This window comes from Hordeum vulgare, chromosome 2H (genome assembly GCF_904849725.1).
Source record: "Hordeum vulgare subsp. vulgare chromosome 2H, MorexV3_pseudomolecules_assembly, whole genome shotgun sequence".
NCBI classification, from domain to species: domain Eukaryota; kingdom Viridiplantae; phylum Streptophyta; class Magnoliopsida; order Poales; family Poaceae; genus Hordeum; species Hordeum vulgare.
The window spans coordinates 28018479-28037920 of record NC_058519.1 but is presented as its reverse complement, the minus strand read 5'-3'; the positions used below and the strand labels follow the sequence as shown (position 1 = coordinate 28037920).

General features: G+C 40.0%; 1 protein-coding gene across 1 annotated transcript; it reads right to left on the bottom strand.

Annotated features, from left to right (window-relative positions):
• Positions 1–13146: 13146 nt before the first annotated feature.
• Positions 13147–18370, bottom strand: LOC123429381 (putative G-type lectin S-receptor-like serine/threonine-protein kinase At1g61610). Its single transcript, XM_045113422.1, has 7 exons — positions 16999–18370; positions 16656–16760; positions 14430–14623; positions 14114–14321; positions 13801–14038; positions 13562–13712; positions 13147–13449 (listed from the first exon to the last, which is right to left on the bottom strand). Exons 1-7 carry the CDS (start codon positions 18368–18370, stop codon positions 13147–13149), a joined length of 2571 nt encoding a protein of 856 aa, XP_044969357.1.
• Between the last annotated feature and the right edge of the window lie 1072 nt (positions 18371–19442).

Sequence of the window (19442 nt, the reverse complement as noted above, 5' to 3'; positions counted from 1 at the left end):
AAATGCACGAAATATACCAAATTAAGTCAGAAATTGTTGAAATTTTGTGATGTGCCTTTGAATGGTGCATTTTGAACACACAAAAAGTATGGAGTTCAAATAAGTTCAAAAAAATGAAATCCCTTTGTAAGAGATGAGTTCTCGTTCGAAACCGTGCTACTTCGAGAGAGATTGTCCGTTTTGTACACGAACTGCATCCAGTTTTTGTCGTAACCCTCTCAACTTTTTAACACATGCTATGTGGGTGAAATGATGATAGCATGCCAACTTTCAACATTTTCAGAGTTTATTTGTAGTGCTTTTCAATTTCAGGGTCAACTAGCTCAAAAAAATAAGTAAATGCACGAAATATACCAAATGGAGTCAGAAATTGTTGAAATTTTGTGCTGTGCCTTTGAATGGTGCATTTTGAACACACAAAAAGTATGGAGTTCAAATAAGTTCAAAAAAATGAAATCCCTTTGTAAGACATGAGTTCTCGTTCGAAACCCAGCTACTTCGAGAGAGATTGTCCGTTTTGTACACGAACTGCATCCAGTTTTTGTCGTAGCCCTCTCAACTTTTTAACACATGCTATGTGGGTGAAATGATGATAGCATTCGAACGTTCAACATTTTCAGAGTTCATTTGTAGTGCTTTTCAATTTCAGGGTCAACTAGCTCAAAAAAAATAAGTAAATGCACGAAATATACCAAATGAAGTCAGAAATTGTTGAAATTTTGTGATGTGCCTTTGAATGGTGTATTTTGAACACACAAAAAGTATGGAGTTCAAATAAGTTCAAAAAAATGAAATCCCCTTGTAAGAAATGAGTTCTCGTTCGAAACCCTCCTACTTCGATAGAGATTGTCCGTTTTATACACGAACTGCATCCAGTTTTTGTCGTAGCCCTCTAAACTTTTTAACACATGCTATGTGGGTGAAATGATGATAGCATGCCAACTTTCAACATTTTCGGAGTTCATTTGTAGTGCTTTTCAATTTCAGGGTCAACTAGCTCAAAAATAAATAAGTAAATGCACGAAATATACCAAATTAAGTCAGAAATTATTGAAATTTTGTGATGTGCCTTTGAATGGTGCATTTTGAACACACAAAAATTATGGAGTTCAAATAAGTTCAAAAAAATAAAATCCCTTTGTAAGAGATGAGTTCTCGTTCGAAACCTGCTACTTCGAGAGAGATTGTCCGTTTTGTACACGAACTGCATCCAGTTTTTGTCGTAGCCCTCTCAACTTTTTAACACATGCTATGTGGGTGAAATGATGATAGCATGCCAACTTTCAACATTTTCAGAGTTCATCTGTAGTGCTTTTTAATTTCAGGGTCAACTAGCTCAAAAATAAATAAGTAAATGCACGAAATATACCAAATTAAGTCAGAAATTGTTGAAATTTTGTGATGTGCCTTTGAATGGTGCATTTTGAACACACAAAAAGTATGGAGTTCAAATAAGTTCAAAAAAATGAAATCCCTTTGTAAGAAATGAGTTCTTGTTCGAAACCCTCCTACTTCGAGAGAGATTGTCCGTTTTGTACACGAACTGCATCCAGTTTTTGTCGTATCCCTCTCAACTTTTTAACACATGCTATGTGGGTGAAATGATGATAGCATGCCAACTTTCAACATTTTCAGAGTTTATTTGTAGTGCTTTTCAATTTCAGGGTCAACTAGCTCAAAAATACATAAGTAAATGCACGAAATATACCAAATTAAGTCAGAAATTGTTGAAATTTTGTGCTGTGCCTTTGAATGGTGCATTTTGAACACACAAAAATTATGGAGTTCAAATAAGTTCAAAAAAATGAAATCCCTTTTGTAAGAGATGAGTTCTCGTTCGAAACCTTCCTACTTCGAGAGAGATTGTCCGTTTTGTACACGAACTGCATCCAGTTTTTGTCGTAGCCCTCTCAACTTTTTAACACATGCTATGTGGGTGAAATGATGATAGCATTCGAGCTTTCAACATTTCCAGAGTTCATTTGTAGTGCTTTTCAATTTCAGGGTCAACTAGCTCAAAAAATAAGTAAATGCACGAAATATACCAAATGAAGTCAGAAATTGTTGAAATTTTGTGATGTGCCTTTGAATGGTGCATTTTGAACACACAAAAAGTATGGAGTTCAAATAAGTTCAAAAAAATGAAATCCCTTTGTAAGAAATGAGTTCTCGTTCGAAACCCTCCTACTTCGACAGAGATTGTCCGTTTTGTACACGAACTGCATCCAGTTTTTGTCGTAGCCCTCTCAACTTTTTAACACATGCTATGTGGGTGAAATGATGATAGCATGCCAACTTTCAACATTTTCAGAGTTCATTTGTAGTGCTTTTCAATTTCAGGGTCAACTAGCTCAAAAATACATAAGTAAATGCACGAAATATACCAAATTAAGTCAGAAATTGTTGAAATTTTGTGATGTGCCTTTGAATGGTGCATTTTGAACACACAAAAAGTATGAAGTTCAAATAAGTTCAAAAAAATGAAATCCCTTTGTAAGAGATGAGTTCTCGTTCGAAACTCTGCTACTTCGAGAGAGATTGTCCGTTTTGTACACGAACTGCATGCAGTTTTTGTCGTAGCCCTCTCAACTTTTTAACACATGCTACGTGGGTGAAATGATGATAGCATTCGAACTTTCAACATTTTCAGAGTTCATTTGTAGTGCTTTTCAATTTCAGGGTCAACTAGCTAAAAAAAAAAAAGTAAATGCACGAAATATACCAAATGAAGTCAGAAATTGTTGAAATTTTGTGATGTGCCTTTGAATGGTGCATTTTGAACACACAAAAAGTATGGAGTTTAAATAAGTTCAAAAAAATGAAATCCCTTTGTAAGAGATGAGTTCTCGTTCGAAACCCTGCTACTTCGAGAGATAATAGTTTGCATAGTCAAAATTATTAATTATGAAAATAAAAAATAATTTTGCCTTATTTATTCAATTTGAAACACTTTTCATTATCATAGTTTTGTCAAATTCTCAAATATGCAAAAAGAATTTTTAATAACATAGTTTTTAATTAAAAATAACAAAATGGATAATAGTTTGGATAGTCAAAATTATTAATTATGAAAATAAAAAATAGTTTTGCATTATTTATTCAATTTGAAACACTTTTCATTATCATAGTTTTGTCAAATTCTCAAATATGCAAAAAGAATTTTTAATAAACATAGTTTTTAATTGAAAATAACAAAATAGATAATAGTTTGGATAGTCAAAATTATTAATTATGAAAATAAAAAATAGTTTTGCATTATTTATTCAATTTGAATCACTTTTCATTATCATAGTTTTGTCAAATTCTCAAATATGCAAAAAGAATTTTTAATAAACATAGTTTTTAATTGAAAATAACAAAATAGATAATAGTTTGGATAGTCAAAATTATTAATTATGAAAATACAAAATAGTTTTGCATTATTTATTCAATTTGAAACACTTTTCATTATCATAGTTTTGTCAAATTCTCAAATATGCAAAAAGAATTTTTAATAAACATAGTTTTTAATTGAAAATAACAAAATAGATAATAGTTTGGATAGTCAAAATTATTAATTATGAAAATAAAAAATAGTTTTGCATTATTTATTCAATTTGAAACACTTTTCATTATCATAGTTTTGTCAAATTCTTAAATATGCAAAAAGAATTTTTAATAAACATAGTTTTTAATTGAAAATAACAAAATAGATAATAGTTTGGATAGTCAAAATTATTAATTATGAAAATAAAAAATAGTTTTGCATTATTTATTCAATTTGAAACACTTTTCATTATCATAGTTTTGTCAAATTCTCAAATATGCAAAAAGAATTTTTAATAATATAGTTTTTAATTGAAAATAACAAAATAGATAATAGTGTGGATAGTCAAAATTATTAATTATGAAAATAGAAAAAAATTGAAACTATATTCGAAATCATAGAGAAAATTCAATCTAAATTCTCATTTGAATTTAGATTGAATTTTCCCTATAATTTCTAATATAGTTACAATTTTCAGTAAGTTTAGGCCCGTAAGCGTGCTTTCGAGAGGAGCTCGATGGAGAAGCTGCGACGGGGCTTATAAACAAGTGTTAGTCCCCCTCGCTGGGCGAGGTGGGACTAAACTTATCGTACAGCCGAGGAGGGGTTTTAGTCTCGGTTGGAGCCACGCCGTGGGACTACAGACCTCCTTTAGTCCCGGTTGGAGCCACACCCCGGGACTAAAGACCCTTTTCGGCAGGCGAGGAGGCGGGAAACGAGGGGCTTTAGTCCCAGGCCGTGGCTCCACCCGGGACTAAAGGGGGTCTTTAGTCCCGGTTCGAGCCACGCACCGGGACTAAAGAGCCACCTATATAAGCGGGACTTCGAAAAATTCTAACCCAAATCGTCCATTTCTCTTCTTCTTCCTCTCGTTCTCCTGCCCGGCGCGGCACAGCGACAAACTCGACGACGCCGTCAGGCTGCCCGACGTCCTGCTCGCCGCCGCCTGCCGTCGCCGTCGTCCTCCTCGCCGCGCGCCGCCCTCCTCGCCGCGCGCCGCCCTCCTCCTCTCCGGGCGCCTTCGACACCTCCGGCCGGTAAGCCCCCCGCCCCCTCCTCCCCAACACTCCGGCCAGTAGAAGAAAAGAAGAAAAAGGAGAAGAGAAGAAGAAAAAGGAGAAGAAAGGAAGAAAAAGGAGAAGAAAAGAAGAAAAAGGAGAAGAAAAGAAGAAAAAGAAAAAGATTTTTTTTGTCATTTAATTCCTATTGTTATTAGGTTTGTGCTAGATTATTAGGGTTAGTAATATTTAGAATTAGGTTAGGGTTACAAGAAGAAGAAATATGAACAAAAATAAGAAAATAAGATAAGGAAAAATGAAAATAAGAAGAGGAGGAGAAGAAAAGAAGAAAAAGGAGAATAAGAAGAGGAGGAGAGCAGAAGAAGAGGAAAAATAGAAGAAGAGGAGAAGTAGAAGAAGAGGAGAGGAGAAGTAGAAGAAGAGAAGAGGAGAAGTAGAAGTAGAAGAAGTAGAAGAAGAGGAGAAATAGAAGAAGAGGAAAAATTAGTTTAGGGTTACAAGAAGAAGAAATATTTTTTTTGTCATTTAATTTTGCTATTGTATAGTGTATATGCTTAAGTGTTAATAGTGTTTCTTAGATTATTGCTTAATTTTGCTATTTTATATGCTTAAGTGTTAATAGTTTAATTTTGCTATTGTATATGCTTAAGTGTTAATAGTTTATTTTTAGCAAGAAAATTAATAGAACTAGTTTATTTTTTAGTTCATTTTCGATGCCTATCCCGCATCCTCGTCGTTGACTCGGCGGAGGACACCTGCTTGATCAGAGGGGCCCTGTCCGGGACTAGGCTCCGTCCGGCTGGTATTGGGAGGTGCTACCTTCCGGGGGGCGTAGGTTGGTGAGGAGCCAGCCCGTCGTTGACCCGATCCTTGTTTGGTGGCGGTCGCGTGGGCCAGTGAGGGTGCCGAGGCTTCCGGACACCGCGGAGGTGGTACGTCACCGTGTCAGCGAGGAGGATGAGCACGTCCGTCGCTACATGGTTGCGTTGGAGGGCAGGTTCGAGCATACCTGGCAGGTTCTTCGGGGATCTCACTGGAGCTATGATCCTGTGATGGTTCCTTCTCTTTGGGTGTCCACCGCTCGCGCCGATACCCGTCGGGCACTATGGTTCTAGATGTATTAGTGATGCTATATGTATGATAGTATTCGAGGAGTATTAGTGATAATATTCGACGATGTACGGACAAAAGTGATGATGTATTAGCTAATAATTGAATGCATGCTAATTTGAATACTACTTTATTTTACGATTTGGTTTTGCTTATTGAATGCTCAAATTGGAAAAGTACTCCTACTTTGAATACTATGCAGAAATCTAGGAGTCCCAGGTGGAGCCACGACCCGGGACTTAAGTTGTTTTGGAACGGAGTTCCTGATAGAATAATTCTTTTTTGGTACAAAGGTTAAGAGAATCCGTTTTTTGCAGAACTATGGATCCACATATCAGGAACCTCGAAGAGGAAGAACTTCTCGAAGATATAATCAAAGACGGCCCCGACATTGAAGGAGCTGAATCTCCGTCATCATATCTAAACCAGGACGTTGGAATGGAGGTCGAGCGACACGAAGATGAAGCCGATGGGGCAGGAGATAGGTCCAATGACGGAGAAGGTGATAGCTCCACTGATGGAGAAGCCGGTGAAGAGGAGAAGTCCGGCGAGGTATACATATGAAGTTCGACAATCACTTGTAATATGTGAAAAATATTGGAGATAGCTCTATATTGTATACATATACATTCATTTGATGAATGTTTCTCCCTCTTAGGCCTCCACATCGAGCAAAACTACGAAACGAGGCTCGACTAGAAAGTTGGATGCACGGACGCATTACACATTTGAGGTGATATTTCCTACGGGCGAACCCAAGCTTCCTAAGAATGTTGCTGACACATTCAAGAAACAATGCGGAGTTCTCGTTAGGGATCACGTCCCGATCAGCGTTCGGGAGTGGAACACGCGCAAAGGGGCAACCGATAGTGACTATGTCGCTGAAAGGTACAAAGATAATCTTTGGAATGATCTCATGTCACATTTCAACCTGCCAGAATGTGAGAATGAAGACGCCGCAGACAAACTGAGGGCCAAAGTCAAGTAGTGGACTCTGAAGAAGATGGCCGAACTGTTCCGTAGCTGGAAGAAGAAGCTATGGAAAAACTATCTGAAGACACAGAAAGTGCCAGTATTCGAGGGGTATCTAGCCAAGCACGCGAATCACTGGAAGGCATTTCAAGAGTACAAGGAGTCAGAAGATGCCCAGGCATTATCCGAAAAGAACAAGATAAATGCCGACAAGAAGAAATATCACCACAAGCTGGGGCCAGGGGGCTATGAGACTGCCATCCCAAAGTGGGATAAGAAAGAGCAAGATCTGATAGATAAATGCATCGTACCTGAACCACTCCGTGATGAGTGGGAATTGAGAGCAAGAAATTGGTTCCTTGCGCATGGTGGGTCGTACGACGAAACAACAGGGGACCTCATCTGCAATGACGATCTTAGGATACCCAGGGAGAATTGGAAAAGGATAGTGAAAGAAATTAAGTAGGGACAAAGAAAGTTCACTGCAGATAGAGATAAAGATTTGCTCACACTGGTCCTCGGCAATGACGGACATGGAGGACGAACGCGAGGCTTCGGTGCTTCTTACCCGTGGTGGCTTGGGTTTGCCAGAGACCAAGACACTTACAGAAGCCGAGAGAGAGCAAAGAAGCGGCAGCAGGATGAGGAGAATGACAAGTTCAACCAGTTGCTTGCCAGGATTAACGAGCAACAGAAGCAGATTGATGAGCTTAGAGGAGTACCGCGCCAGGAAGATCCTGCACTTGATATTACCGGCGCCCCATCTAAGCGGAAAAGCAGCGTGGCTGAATCTGAGGCCCCGCCCGACGATGAACGAAGAATGATAGAGGGCGGTCCCGGCTACTCCGTGGATGGAATCAAGGAGTCAACATCATGTGAACTCCATCAGAAATTCAAGAACATATCTATGAAGGTGGCCGTCGGACAAGATTTACCTTCTGGCCCTGATGCACGCTGGCATGGCCGTGAGATTCCAGCTGCCTTGCTAAAGTCGGGGTGGATGAAATCATGACGGGGTTTAATGATATGGAGCTCGACATAGCTGGACCCGAAGATGAGAGGACACTCGGAGAAGTACTGGGTGGAGTCATCCTATGGGACAAGAACTACATCAAGCTTCGAGGCTCGGCCCCAAGGACAACACCGCCTCTGAGTCGTCGCAGGTCACCTACACCTCCATTACCTCCAAGCCCGCCACATGACGTCAGCCAGCACAACACGAGTCCATCTCGATCACCGCTGTCGGACTTGGGTCGTCCGTCTCCGCCGTCGCCCGCACATGATACTAAGCGGAAGCGTACCAGCAAGAACGCTCCGTCGATGATTTCTAAGCGACGGAGCTCCCCAAAGCGCAAACTGTCGCCCCTCCCAAAGGTACCTCATGCTAATCTTCCTATCAGACCTTATGATCGTACCCCCGAGGAAAATGCCAGGATAGCAAAGGAACAACATGAGGCGCAGATGAAAAAGAAGGAACCTGAGCCCCGCCCGGAATACACCGAGAAGCAAATAGCATGGGCAAAAGACTTCATAACCCTTCCATCACAGTATGACTTACACTATAAGCCTGATGACTATACACGCACATTGCAGAAGGAAGTGAAAAAGAGCAGCTCACGTGCAAGTGCAAGTGGGAGCAAATCAAGTTCAACTACAAGCAAGAAAAAATCAGACGTTCCTCAGCTTGGACAACAGGCCAAACAGTCGATCCCACCCCTCAAGGTGTTAACCGAGAATGTTCCCCCTCCGGTGCAGGGGCAAGCTTTTGAAAGAGCAAAGGAGTTGGCGGATGAATGTGGTATCTCGGTTGAAGATTTGCTGGCTTTCCAAGACGACAGGATACCCAAGGCTGTGGTAGCCCCTAAGCCACAGTTTGTCATCGGAGAGCCTTTGGTCAGCAAAGATGATCTCCCAACAAATATGCGTTACTTGCATAAATGGTACTTAAGTGAATCAAAGAATGGGAGAACGATGATCGTGCTGAGTGTCCCACGGGAGTACTATGGTCGCTCCGAAGAAATCCATATCGACTTTGATGAACTCTTCCAGATGTACAATGGCGACGCCCTCGACAAATTGCTTATGAGTTGCTATTGTCTGTAAGTTTTTCAATTTGTTGTCTACATATAACTTGTTTAGTTATTTCAATTCATTGTCTATATATAACTTGTACTCTATTATGCAGAATGAAGATTCTGGAGTGTAAAAGTAAGAGCATCCTAAATATTGGGTTTATTGACCCAGATAAAATACATATAGCGACGCTAACTGACAAACCCAAGGAGACGGAGGAAAACCTTCTAAGGTTTCTAACAGATCAAAATTTCTGTGACCACATACTGTTTCCATACAACTTCAGGTGAGGGTCTTTACTCTGTTGTGTCCATTCACTTATAAGTGTAATTGATAATTATTGACACACACACGCACACATACATATATATATATACATGTGCAACTTTCATTGGATTCTATTGGACATTCAAATTGATAACTGAAGAGTTGATGCCTTCGACCCATTATCGAGACCATTGGAACAGTTCCAAAGCCTGCATGACATGCTCCAAGGGTAATTTTAATCATTCTTGCGCTCTATCGGTCTCTTTCGATGATTTTATGATATATCAATTAATGAAATACTTAGCAAATCATTATCCTTGTCGGGCAGGGTTTGGAAGCGGTTCAAGTGCGTGACTCCCGGTAACTTTCATGAGAAGCTGACCTTTAGAGCGGCTCAGGTAAGTAGTAGTATGATATACTTATATTAATTTTCAATACATTTATGATGCTAGATTATTATTTTGATTATATATATTCTATTCTCGTAAAGTGCGACCAGCAACCACGGGGAACGTATCTACGCGGATACTATGTTTGCGAGACCATTCGCACGTTTACCTCAGAGTTCAAGGATCACAGATTCGACGTAAGCAATGAACATTCACACCTCTATTTTTACCCGTCATTCTTTGTTATCATGATTGATATTCATATTCATCTCCTCTTCTTATATAGCACACGACCATGAGGACGAAGGTCCTACCAGAGCAACGCGCGATTGCTGTTGCAGAGGAGCTTGCGGGATTTATGAGGACGGAAGCTATAGAAGACATATGACGATTTAGTGTAGCTAAGGGCCATTACTGATGTTCGTCCATGTAATCGAATAGACGGGCTCTAGTCCCGATAATTCAGATCTCCATATAATTGTATATATATGATCGCTTGTAAGATAAGTTAATCTTATATATATATATATATGCATAATTATTTCTATTTAAATTATATGAAAACTAATTCCCGAACACCAAACGAGGCATCACGTTAATCTCCCGAACACCTAAACCCTAAAACCCTAAAACCCAAAAATAATTTCATTCAAAAAAAAAACCCAAAAACCAGCAAAATCTGAAAATCTTTAGTCCCGGTCCGTGTAACGAACCGGGACTAAAGGGCCTGACCCTGGGGCGCTACGGGGTGTCCACGTGGAGCACCTTTAGTCCCGGCTTGGGACTAAAGCCCCTTACGGGCCGGGGCTAAAGGCCCCGTCCCCACTAGTCTTGGTCATGAAGGGCCCAAAGAGGAAGGATCTTTCAGGTCGGCTTGGATATGGGTGTGCAATGATGTGGATGGCTCCAGTTCGTCACGATAGGTTCGACGCCATGTCATAAACGTCCCATGCCATATAGACCTTATAACCGTGTCTAAAGACGGTACTATATTGTTTCAAGAGGGACCTTGCAATCTCATGTGCTATGATAGCCAAAGCACAAAAGGTGTTAGGCATGTGGCTATCTTGCATGACTTGGCATATCATCATCCAGACTCAAACACACATGTTAAGTACCCAAAAGAAACTGTCTATAGCTATGGTTTAATCTCTTACGTTCCAAGCCGGGTGACAATCTAGTTACTCAGTAGAAAAACAATGTGCAATTGCATTTGCGTGACAATGAAATGTAAGAGATGATGAGAAACAATTTTCCCAAGTGCTGATGGTGCATAACTATTGTGTTGTATTCTTGTTTTTCTTTAATTTGTTTCCATAGAAGATGCTCTAGTTTTTATTGTTTTTGGTCCCTTGTCATTAGTGTTCATTGTTTTCCTCGATGCTCTACTAGGCCGGGTTGCAATGCTATATAGGCATTTCAGCTGACAGACTTAAAGATGAAGGGTCATTTTGCTCGCAAGCCAAGTGCCGATCGCGCTTCGACGCACCTATGTTATCTTTTTTTTTCTTTATTAATGGAAGGGCTCATGCGTTGCAATGAAAAAAAAGTTATAATCTTTAATGGTCATATTACATTTTGCTGTATCATCGAGATACGTCATCAGTTTCAATTTCATGAAATCATGAACATTATTTTAAGCTCGTAAACATATTTGAAATCATCAACTTTTTAAAATTCATGAACACTTTTATAAATTTAGACCATTTTCTAAAATTAAGAACTTTTTTTTCAATTCATGAACGCTTTGTCCTGCCTTGTCAACCCCTCTTTGTCCTGAATTGACATATATATACAATATATTCATTTTCGCTTTAACGTGCAACAAATTTTGTTTATATGCGAGAAGCTAGCCTTTACACATTTTTATCATGGATGCCTTGATGGACAACCCCTCGAGCTTCTTCTTTTTATTTTTCTTTTCTATTTCCCCTTTTTCTTTCTTTGTTTTCTTTTCTGTTTTCTGTTTACTGTTTCCACTTTTTCTTTTTCAAATTTTCACTTTTTTCGTAATTTTATGTCTTAACTCGTGATTTTTTTTGTTCATCGAATTACAAAACTATTTAAACTTCAAACAATGTTCATCAAATTCAATTTTTCGTTCATTTGGAATTACAAAATGTTCATCAAATTTAAATTTTATTCATCAAACTAAACAAATGTTCATCAAATTATATTTGTGAACACAGTTTTCAAAAAAAGTTTGTCAAATTCAAAATTTGTTAATTAAATTACAAAAATCATTTTTTCAGAAAAAATGTTCTTGCATACAAATGTTGTTCATCAAGTTTAAAAAATGTTCATCGATTTAAAATTAGTTCAGGATATAGAAATAATTGTTCATCGATATTAATAATGATGGTATTTGTCTTTTCACAAAAATAAAATCTGATTATTAAGATTTTAAGAAAGTTCATTCTTTTTAAATCAAAAACATTTTATTAATCCAAGAACTGTCTTTAACAGTTCGAATTTTTGAATTTTTTGAATTTGTTGTATTCTAGAATTGCTTTAGCATAGAATAATTCAAAACATAAATTTAAAAAGGAAAAAAAAGGAAAAAGAAAAAAAAACAGGGAGCGCCCTGCCCCGTGCATGGGCTGACACAGCAGGGCTGTGGGATGCCTCACGCGCCAAATAGGGGCTCCCGCCCTGATGGAAATCTTATTTGAAGATTATAAGGTGTTGCAGCGTTTCCACTTTTGGGAAACTTTTACAGTGGCCCAGAAGGTTTATTCTGGCTTTGGGCCTTGAACCAGTTTTCCTGTTTATTTTTGCCTTTTATTTTTCCTGTTTTTCCGTTTCTTTTTCTTCTTTTATTTTTTATTGCAAGTTTATTTTAACAAAACCGATTTTTTTTTGTAAATTTTAAAGAATGTTCGTGTCTCTGAAAAACGTTCATTTTTTCAATGTTTGTGTTTTTAAAAATTGTTCATAAATTAAAAAAATGGGAATTTCCGAAAACGTTCTCATTTATAAAAGTCTGTAAGGAATGCTTTTGTTGATTTTTTTCAGAATTTTTGAATTTTTCTAATAATGACAGGTATTAAATAATGTTTCGTTTTTAAAAAAATTGTTCGCAAATTTCAAAAGGTGTTCTTGTTTTCAAAACAAAATCACGTATTAAATAATTGTTGCGTTTCATTTTTTTAGCATTTTAGTAATTGTTCTCCATTTCTAAATTGGTTCAAAAAAATCAAAATATGTCGATGATTTTTAAAAATGTCGTCGGTTTGAAATTTTGTTTACAAATTCATAAAATGATCATGTATGCGGAAAAAAAATTGGAAACGTCAAAATGTGTTCTCCATTTCAGGAAATTGTTCATAAGCTCAAATAATAACTCAAATTTTGGAATATTTTTCAGAATTCTTCCAAATAGTGTGAAGTCTGCTATGTTATTTGTTCTTAACTTTTGCTATGTAAAATCCGTCAACAGAACTCTTCGGTTCTAGTGGCTAGCAATCCCTTGTTTGAATCCCAGCGACCGCGAGTAACCCTTTTGTGATTTTCTGACATCTCATTCGCGGTGCACCGCAATGGGCCGACCCAGTGTATTTGCAGCAGAATGCGGCACATAGGCCCTCCCCGTGCTGAATGGGCTGACCCAGTGTATTTGCAGCAGAATGCGACACATAGGACCTCCCCGTGCTGATGTGTGAAGATTTTATTGAGCCACACATCTTTCGGTACTGTGCAATGTTTTTAGAAAAAAAGAAATAGCATGTGATACATACAAAGTTTTCTTTTGAGAGGATTTTGACATATCTAAAACTAAAAATGTCGTATTTCATCGCCCCTCTATCTCGGTAAGTGTAAACCTATTTGTCGAAGTCTGAATATCATTTCTGAATTGGTCCACTTGAACACCTTGTCGCGTAAAGTAGGCGGGGCAATTGGGGGTTGGAAGTGAAGTGCTTCCATTCTCCAGGTTGAACACAATAGATGACATATGTGGTCTGTCATCTGGGTTCTCCTGGACACATAAGAGTGCTACATGGACGCAAAGCAGAACTTCATCTAGTGAACAATTATCCATAATAGATGAGTCCGGCAAATCCCCAGTCTTCCCTTCGCTCCACATATTCCATGACTAGAACAAACAAGAAAATCATATCAATACTCATTTTGTTTATCAATGATTCGGAGTTTTGAACCACCTAATTTCATAAATAAAACGAGAGATAAGTTTTGTGCATACTCACATAGACTGTGAGGCTTGGGAAGCCCACAATTTGACTATTTGGGCTTCTCCTTGCACCAGTCACAACCTCTAGTAGTAGCACGCCAAAGCTGTAGACATCAGATTTTGTAGAGAAGACGCCTTCCATTGCATACTCAGGAGCCATGTATCCACTGCTTGATAATTTCGGTTATAAGAGTTGTCAGACCGGAGTTGTATTTATTCGAAATTAATGGGATTTTACACCCAATGGATACTCACTATGTTCCGACAACACGTTGGGTATTCACACTTTGTTGGTTATCAACTAAGATCCTGGCCATTCCAAAGTCTGCTATCTTAGGTTTCATCTTTGCATCAAGCAAAACATTTCCAGCTTTGAGATCTCTATGAATTATCGTCAGTCTTGAATCTTGGTGGAGGTAGAGAAGTCCCTTAGCGACTCCTTTTATTATATTAAACCGTATTGTCCAATCCAACAGGAATTTTCTTGAATCATCTGTAAATAGAAGGAACCATAAGAATAATTTTCTTGTAGCATTTTAAGGCATTTTTTTGTTGCAAGAATACACACCAAAAATTGTGGCATCTAAGCTCTTGTTAGGCAGATACTCATAAATCAGTAGCTTTTCTCCTCCCTCAGCACAACATCCAAGAAGACGAACCAAGTTTCTATGTTGCAATTTGGCTATTAGAATCACTTCATTCTTAAATTCCTTTGTTCCTTGTTGAGATTCCTTACTTAGCCTCTTCACAGCAACTGCTTGACCACCTAATATTCCCTAGAGAAATGCAATGAAAATCTTAGTTTTATTGGAGCCTGACATATGGAATAAAATATATCTCCTAGTTTAGAACGAATAACATGAAAATGCATATTCACGAGGTACCTTGTAAACTTTGCCAAACCCTCCCCGTCCGATCATGCATGTTTCAGAGAAATTGTGTGTTGCGAGGGAAATTTGTTCTAATCCGAAAGATGGAAATTCATGATCATAGGGAGGATTTTCTTTCCTATGTTGATCGTTGGTACTCATATCATCCAACCTAATACTCATGGGCTCTGTCCATCTTTTATTTTTACCTGTTCGCACAAAATTATTGTCATGACAATGATATAGTGGTTTCCCGTCCAACAAGGATAATACATGCATAGCAATGAAACAAAAAATATTTCATCTGATCCCTAGAATCCTGTTTATTTATAATATAACTAAGGCCCTGTTTGGAACCACCCAAATTATATAATCCAGTTTTTATAATCTATTCTGTCTCCAAACAGGACAGCTTATGATGTAGATTATAAAAACTAGATGGATAAATTATTAAAAACTCATAATCTACTCTATACCAACTAAAATCAGATTATGGGTTGCTAATGACTCATTACCCTTGTAAAGTTGGAGATAATTACATTCCTACCACCGCCACCCTCCTCTTTTTTAAAAAGAAAATAGAGGGCAGACAGGTCATTATGCAATGTAAAACCTAAATTACAGTTTATATAATCTGGCCTCCAAACATGTCCACCTAGATTATGTTTATAAACCAGAATATATAATCTATCTTTATAATCCAGATTATCATAATTTATTATGATTCCAAACAGGGCCTAAGTAGTTGACCCGAACTAACATGCAACTATGCCACCTCAACGTGGAACCATGCATGGGAAAGAGCTCGTCTTCACATGCAACCATACATGCAAACGGCTTTATTTTTATTATTATGCTACTTATATTTAATAAATAATTCCTATTCAAACAATAATCATTTGCATTTGCATTTTCTATAATTCTTGTATTATTAATCTAACAACTTATGCTCATACAAATAAATCTCATTACAATATTTTGCAAGCAATTTTGCAGCAGAGCGCAAGGCCTCATCTATTTGCTACTGCTTGTTAATTTTTCCTTTATGAACTCATCACAAAACATAAGCAAATAACCCACAAGGCATATGTACCACCCATGGCAAAATGGCGTACGAAACAAAATGGCTATTTCTTATGTTATATGTATATATGTACTTCTATACACCACACCGAGTATTTATGTAACAGTGATTAGTTTTTTTGGCACCTATAACGGTGACTACTTGAGCGAACCAACTTGTGGTTGGATGGTTAGAGGGACAGTGATATCCTCAACTCATCAGGGTTCAGGTCCTGGTGCTCCCATTATTTTTGGATTAATTTTAGGATTTTGGATGATGTGCATTCAGTAGGAGAAGATGTTTTCGTTGACGACGAGGCGCATACGATGTTTTCGTAAATCTCATGATGATATGCCGACACAGTCTCTCGAAGGTGTTTATAAAAGTAGGATGTGCATGTATGCCTTTATTGGGATGAATGTATGCTCGTATACATAAACGCTTGTGTCTGTAATTAAAAAACCGTGACTACTTGAGCATAACTAAGAAGCGGCAACCTCTATGATCAACTGAGTAGTGTAGCCTACCAGTCACCATTACCGTTACATCTCTCCCACGATCTCTAAATCGCAGAACCACCTAAATGTTTTTGTTTGCTGATCTTACATATTTCAGTGGTTTAGGCATATTATTGTAGAGACAATGAACTATCAGATGATCAAATGAACATTCTCATAAGATGGTAAAATATGACTTCTTCGTAAGGGAAGTTCTAGTTGTACCGCAATAGCGCAGTTTGCCACTATCCTCACTATTCATTCTCGCATCAAAATCCATGCAAGATTTGTTTTTCGTTTTCTCCCAAATGAACGAACAATTTGAACTCGAGATATTGTAGATCAACATCACACAAGTACTACCATGTGCATAAAAGTTTTGGATTTTTGGCGCAACATATTTTATTAAATCATACCGTTCATTTGAAATTTAAGTTTCATCAAAGAAATAGGAAACATTTTATACAATGAGTGACACCTGTGCATTGTTGATGAGCAAAGTTTCAAGATCAAATCTTGTTTTATTTGGAGGAAACAAAAAAGAACGAAAAATTTCAATGTAAGGATAGCATGACTCGTGAGTCGTGATGCAAACTGAATGGTCTAGATAGAAGTTACACTGGTACGTATGGGGCACAAAACATCCACACTCTCTTCCAAATGACATCAAAATAAGCATACCTTTGTATTTTAACCATGCAAGGGAGAAGCTTATGAGTATCAGAACACTAGTACTGCCTAAAACTGTCAGCACAATCCTCATTTTATTGCTCTTTGTCCTTTTACCTATGCAATATATACATATATAACATAAGAGAAATAATACGGATGAATAATAATAAAATAGCAAACACAAAACCAACAGTAGAAACATGGCGAACGAATAAAAATTGAGTAGGATAAACCGATAAATAAGGATATAAATTAATAACAGAACTAGTTCGTACTAGTAGTAAGCGGGTGATATATATATATATATAGCCCCTCAAAAAAAAAAAAAGCGGGTGATAGATAGGTTTGGTACCAGCTGCAGCATCCATGCCCGCAAGACGGAGATAAAGCGTATCGCTACCAAGCACCATGCCAATCTTTCCCGTGTCGACCAAGTCTCCAGCCCACACCAAGCACATCGTCCTGCCTCTTCCGGTCCTCCCGCTGCTTAAGTTGGCGTACGCATATGCCATGCAGGAGCAGTTGCGGCTGCACTCCGCCGTGCACTCCTCGAATGTATTTATGTCGTCCCTGCCGCCGACGAGGCCAAACTTGTCCGGCGACATCATCCCCGGCAATGCCAAGAAGCCACCATCTCCACACCCTCGCAGCGGCTCCTTCCGCCGACACCCGGCAGAGAAATTGCCGCCAGCCCATTCCTCCTCGCTCGCCGGCTCGAATCCGTCAAGGCACTTGCATGTCGACACGGGCGATACCACCGTCTCATCACAGTAGCCGTACGTGCCGCAGTAGCCATAGCGGTTGCATTCATGGGACGGCCACTTCCCAAGGACTACCCACGCCGATGTGTTGCGGCTCCAGCTCTGGATTTGGAACTCGCCGGAGTAGGTGAGCACATACCTGGTGTTAGGGGCGTCGTCGGAGAGGCTGTAGGTGACGTAGATCTCGTCGTCCTTGTCGACAACAGCCTGGTAGATGACGAGCTCCGTGCTAATGTTCCCCCTAAGGTAGTCGCCGCTAACCGAGTACCCTGTCCACGGGGCACTGCGTGCCACTGGCTGCTCCCCATCCCAGAGGAATAGTTGGAGGAACGTCACTGGGTCGGCGCCGTAGGAGAAGCGCCCCGACGAGGGGTCGCCAGGGCCCTTCCAGGATACCAGGCGTTCGTCCCTGCCGCCATGCGTACTGTTGTTGTTGTTGTACTTTATCCCGAGCTTCATCCCAGGAAGGAATGTATCGGTTTGGTGGTCGAAGCTCTGCCATAGAATGCTGCCGTTTGACGACCGAACCACAAGGTTGCCGGTATTCAGAAGCACCGCCGTCGGGGAAGACGAGCCTGAGGCAACGGCTCCCACGTTGGTTGTTGCCCAAACCACACGGCTGCCATCGCCACCGTCGGATAGGACGAGATTGAAGGTGTTGTTGAGGGAAAGGGTCGGTGCTGATCGTCCGGTGTTGATGGCCGGAGTTTCTCGGTTGGCGACCCACACGACGGTGATGCCGGGAATGTCGTTGTACCATATGCCAAGGTATACCTTGGCCGGAGTGGAGGGTGAGGGGGCGAAGAAGCCCAAGGCGAAGGCACCACCGTCGGAGACGATTGTGGAGCCAGGAGAGAGTATCTTGCCGGGGACAAGCCGGTCGTCGGATGCGCTCAACGGCAGGGAGATCAGAAGTATCAGCACCGCGACGCCTCTGCAGCAGGGGAGAGCAGCCCGATACATCGGTTGATCAGCCCAAACCAGAAAAGTTGGCACCAACTACTCCTACTGACTAGCTAGCCTACTGCTGCTGCTAATTGGGAGTACTTTCATTACCAAGCCTTGATCTATAAGCAAAAACATGCTTTGATCAAGGACCCGTTCCAGCATCCCGACATGTTTGATCACGTAACCAGATGATTAAGTAATGCTGTTTCTAAAATCCTGGTACAAATGGCCTGCTTCCGGATAGTTGAGGGTGTGTTGGAGACTCGGAGTTCACATGTCAGCTGTCGAGTAGATTTCGGAATAACTAGATATATAGACTAGTGACTGGAACATTAACCCATTCTAGCGAGGCCGTAATTTGCCCGGAAATTCATGCGACTATTGACTGAAACTCAGTCAAAGGCTACTAGCTAGTCCCCCCTCCCCTCCGCCAACCCTTGATTGTTGGCGCCTGCTACGCGTCATCCGGATGATGCCCGAAAAAAATAAGCCGCCATGCCCGTCATCGACTTGTGACAATACGGTATGATTCAAACCTCTGGATTCATACATGACTGGACCACGGCATGCCTTTCATCCCAACTTGCACATGTCTCCTTGCAGCCTCCACCCACCAAGCCAACATCACCACACGACTCTCCGATTTAGAGCATGTGGCAGCAGCCACGTCGCCGGTCACCTCACAACAAAAATGGCGAGCGAGCTTACCATACATCGGCCATGGCAACAAAGCCGACAAGCTCTGGGGTTGTAACAACCGGTGATGCTTAGACGGCTCGATGATGCTCCGTTGCATGCAGCACCTCTGATGTTTCAACAACCCGATGATGCTCTATCGTAGCATCGGTGATTCTCCCTTGCAGCACCATTGATGTTGTGATGGTCCAACGAATACTCCATTACAGCACCGACAATGCCACGGCAGACTGATGATGCTCCGTTGCAGCGTCGACGATGTTTCGACATCTCGATGATGCTCCATTGTAGCAATGGTGATGCTCTCTATAGCGTCGACAATGCCCCGACAACCCAACAATGCTCCATCATAGCACCAGTGATGCTCCCTTGCAGCGTCATCGATGTTCCG

Coding starts and splice junctions, on each gene's coding strand:
- LOC123429381 (XM_045113422.1), bottom strand. CDS start 18,370: ATGTATCGGGCTGCTCTCCCCTGCTGCAGAGGCGTCGCGGTGCTGATA. Junction 14,039..14,113: donor CTTAGATGCCACAATTTTTG/GTGTGTATTCTT, acceptor TTCTATTTACAG/ATGATTCAAGAAAATTCCTG. Junction 13,450..13,561: donor TCCCAAGCCTCACAGTCTAT/GTGAGTATGCAC, acceptor TGTTTGTTCTAG/TCATGGAATATGTGGAGCGA.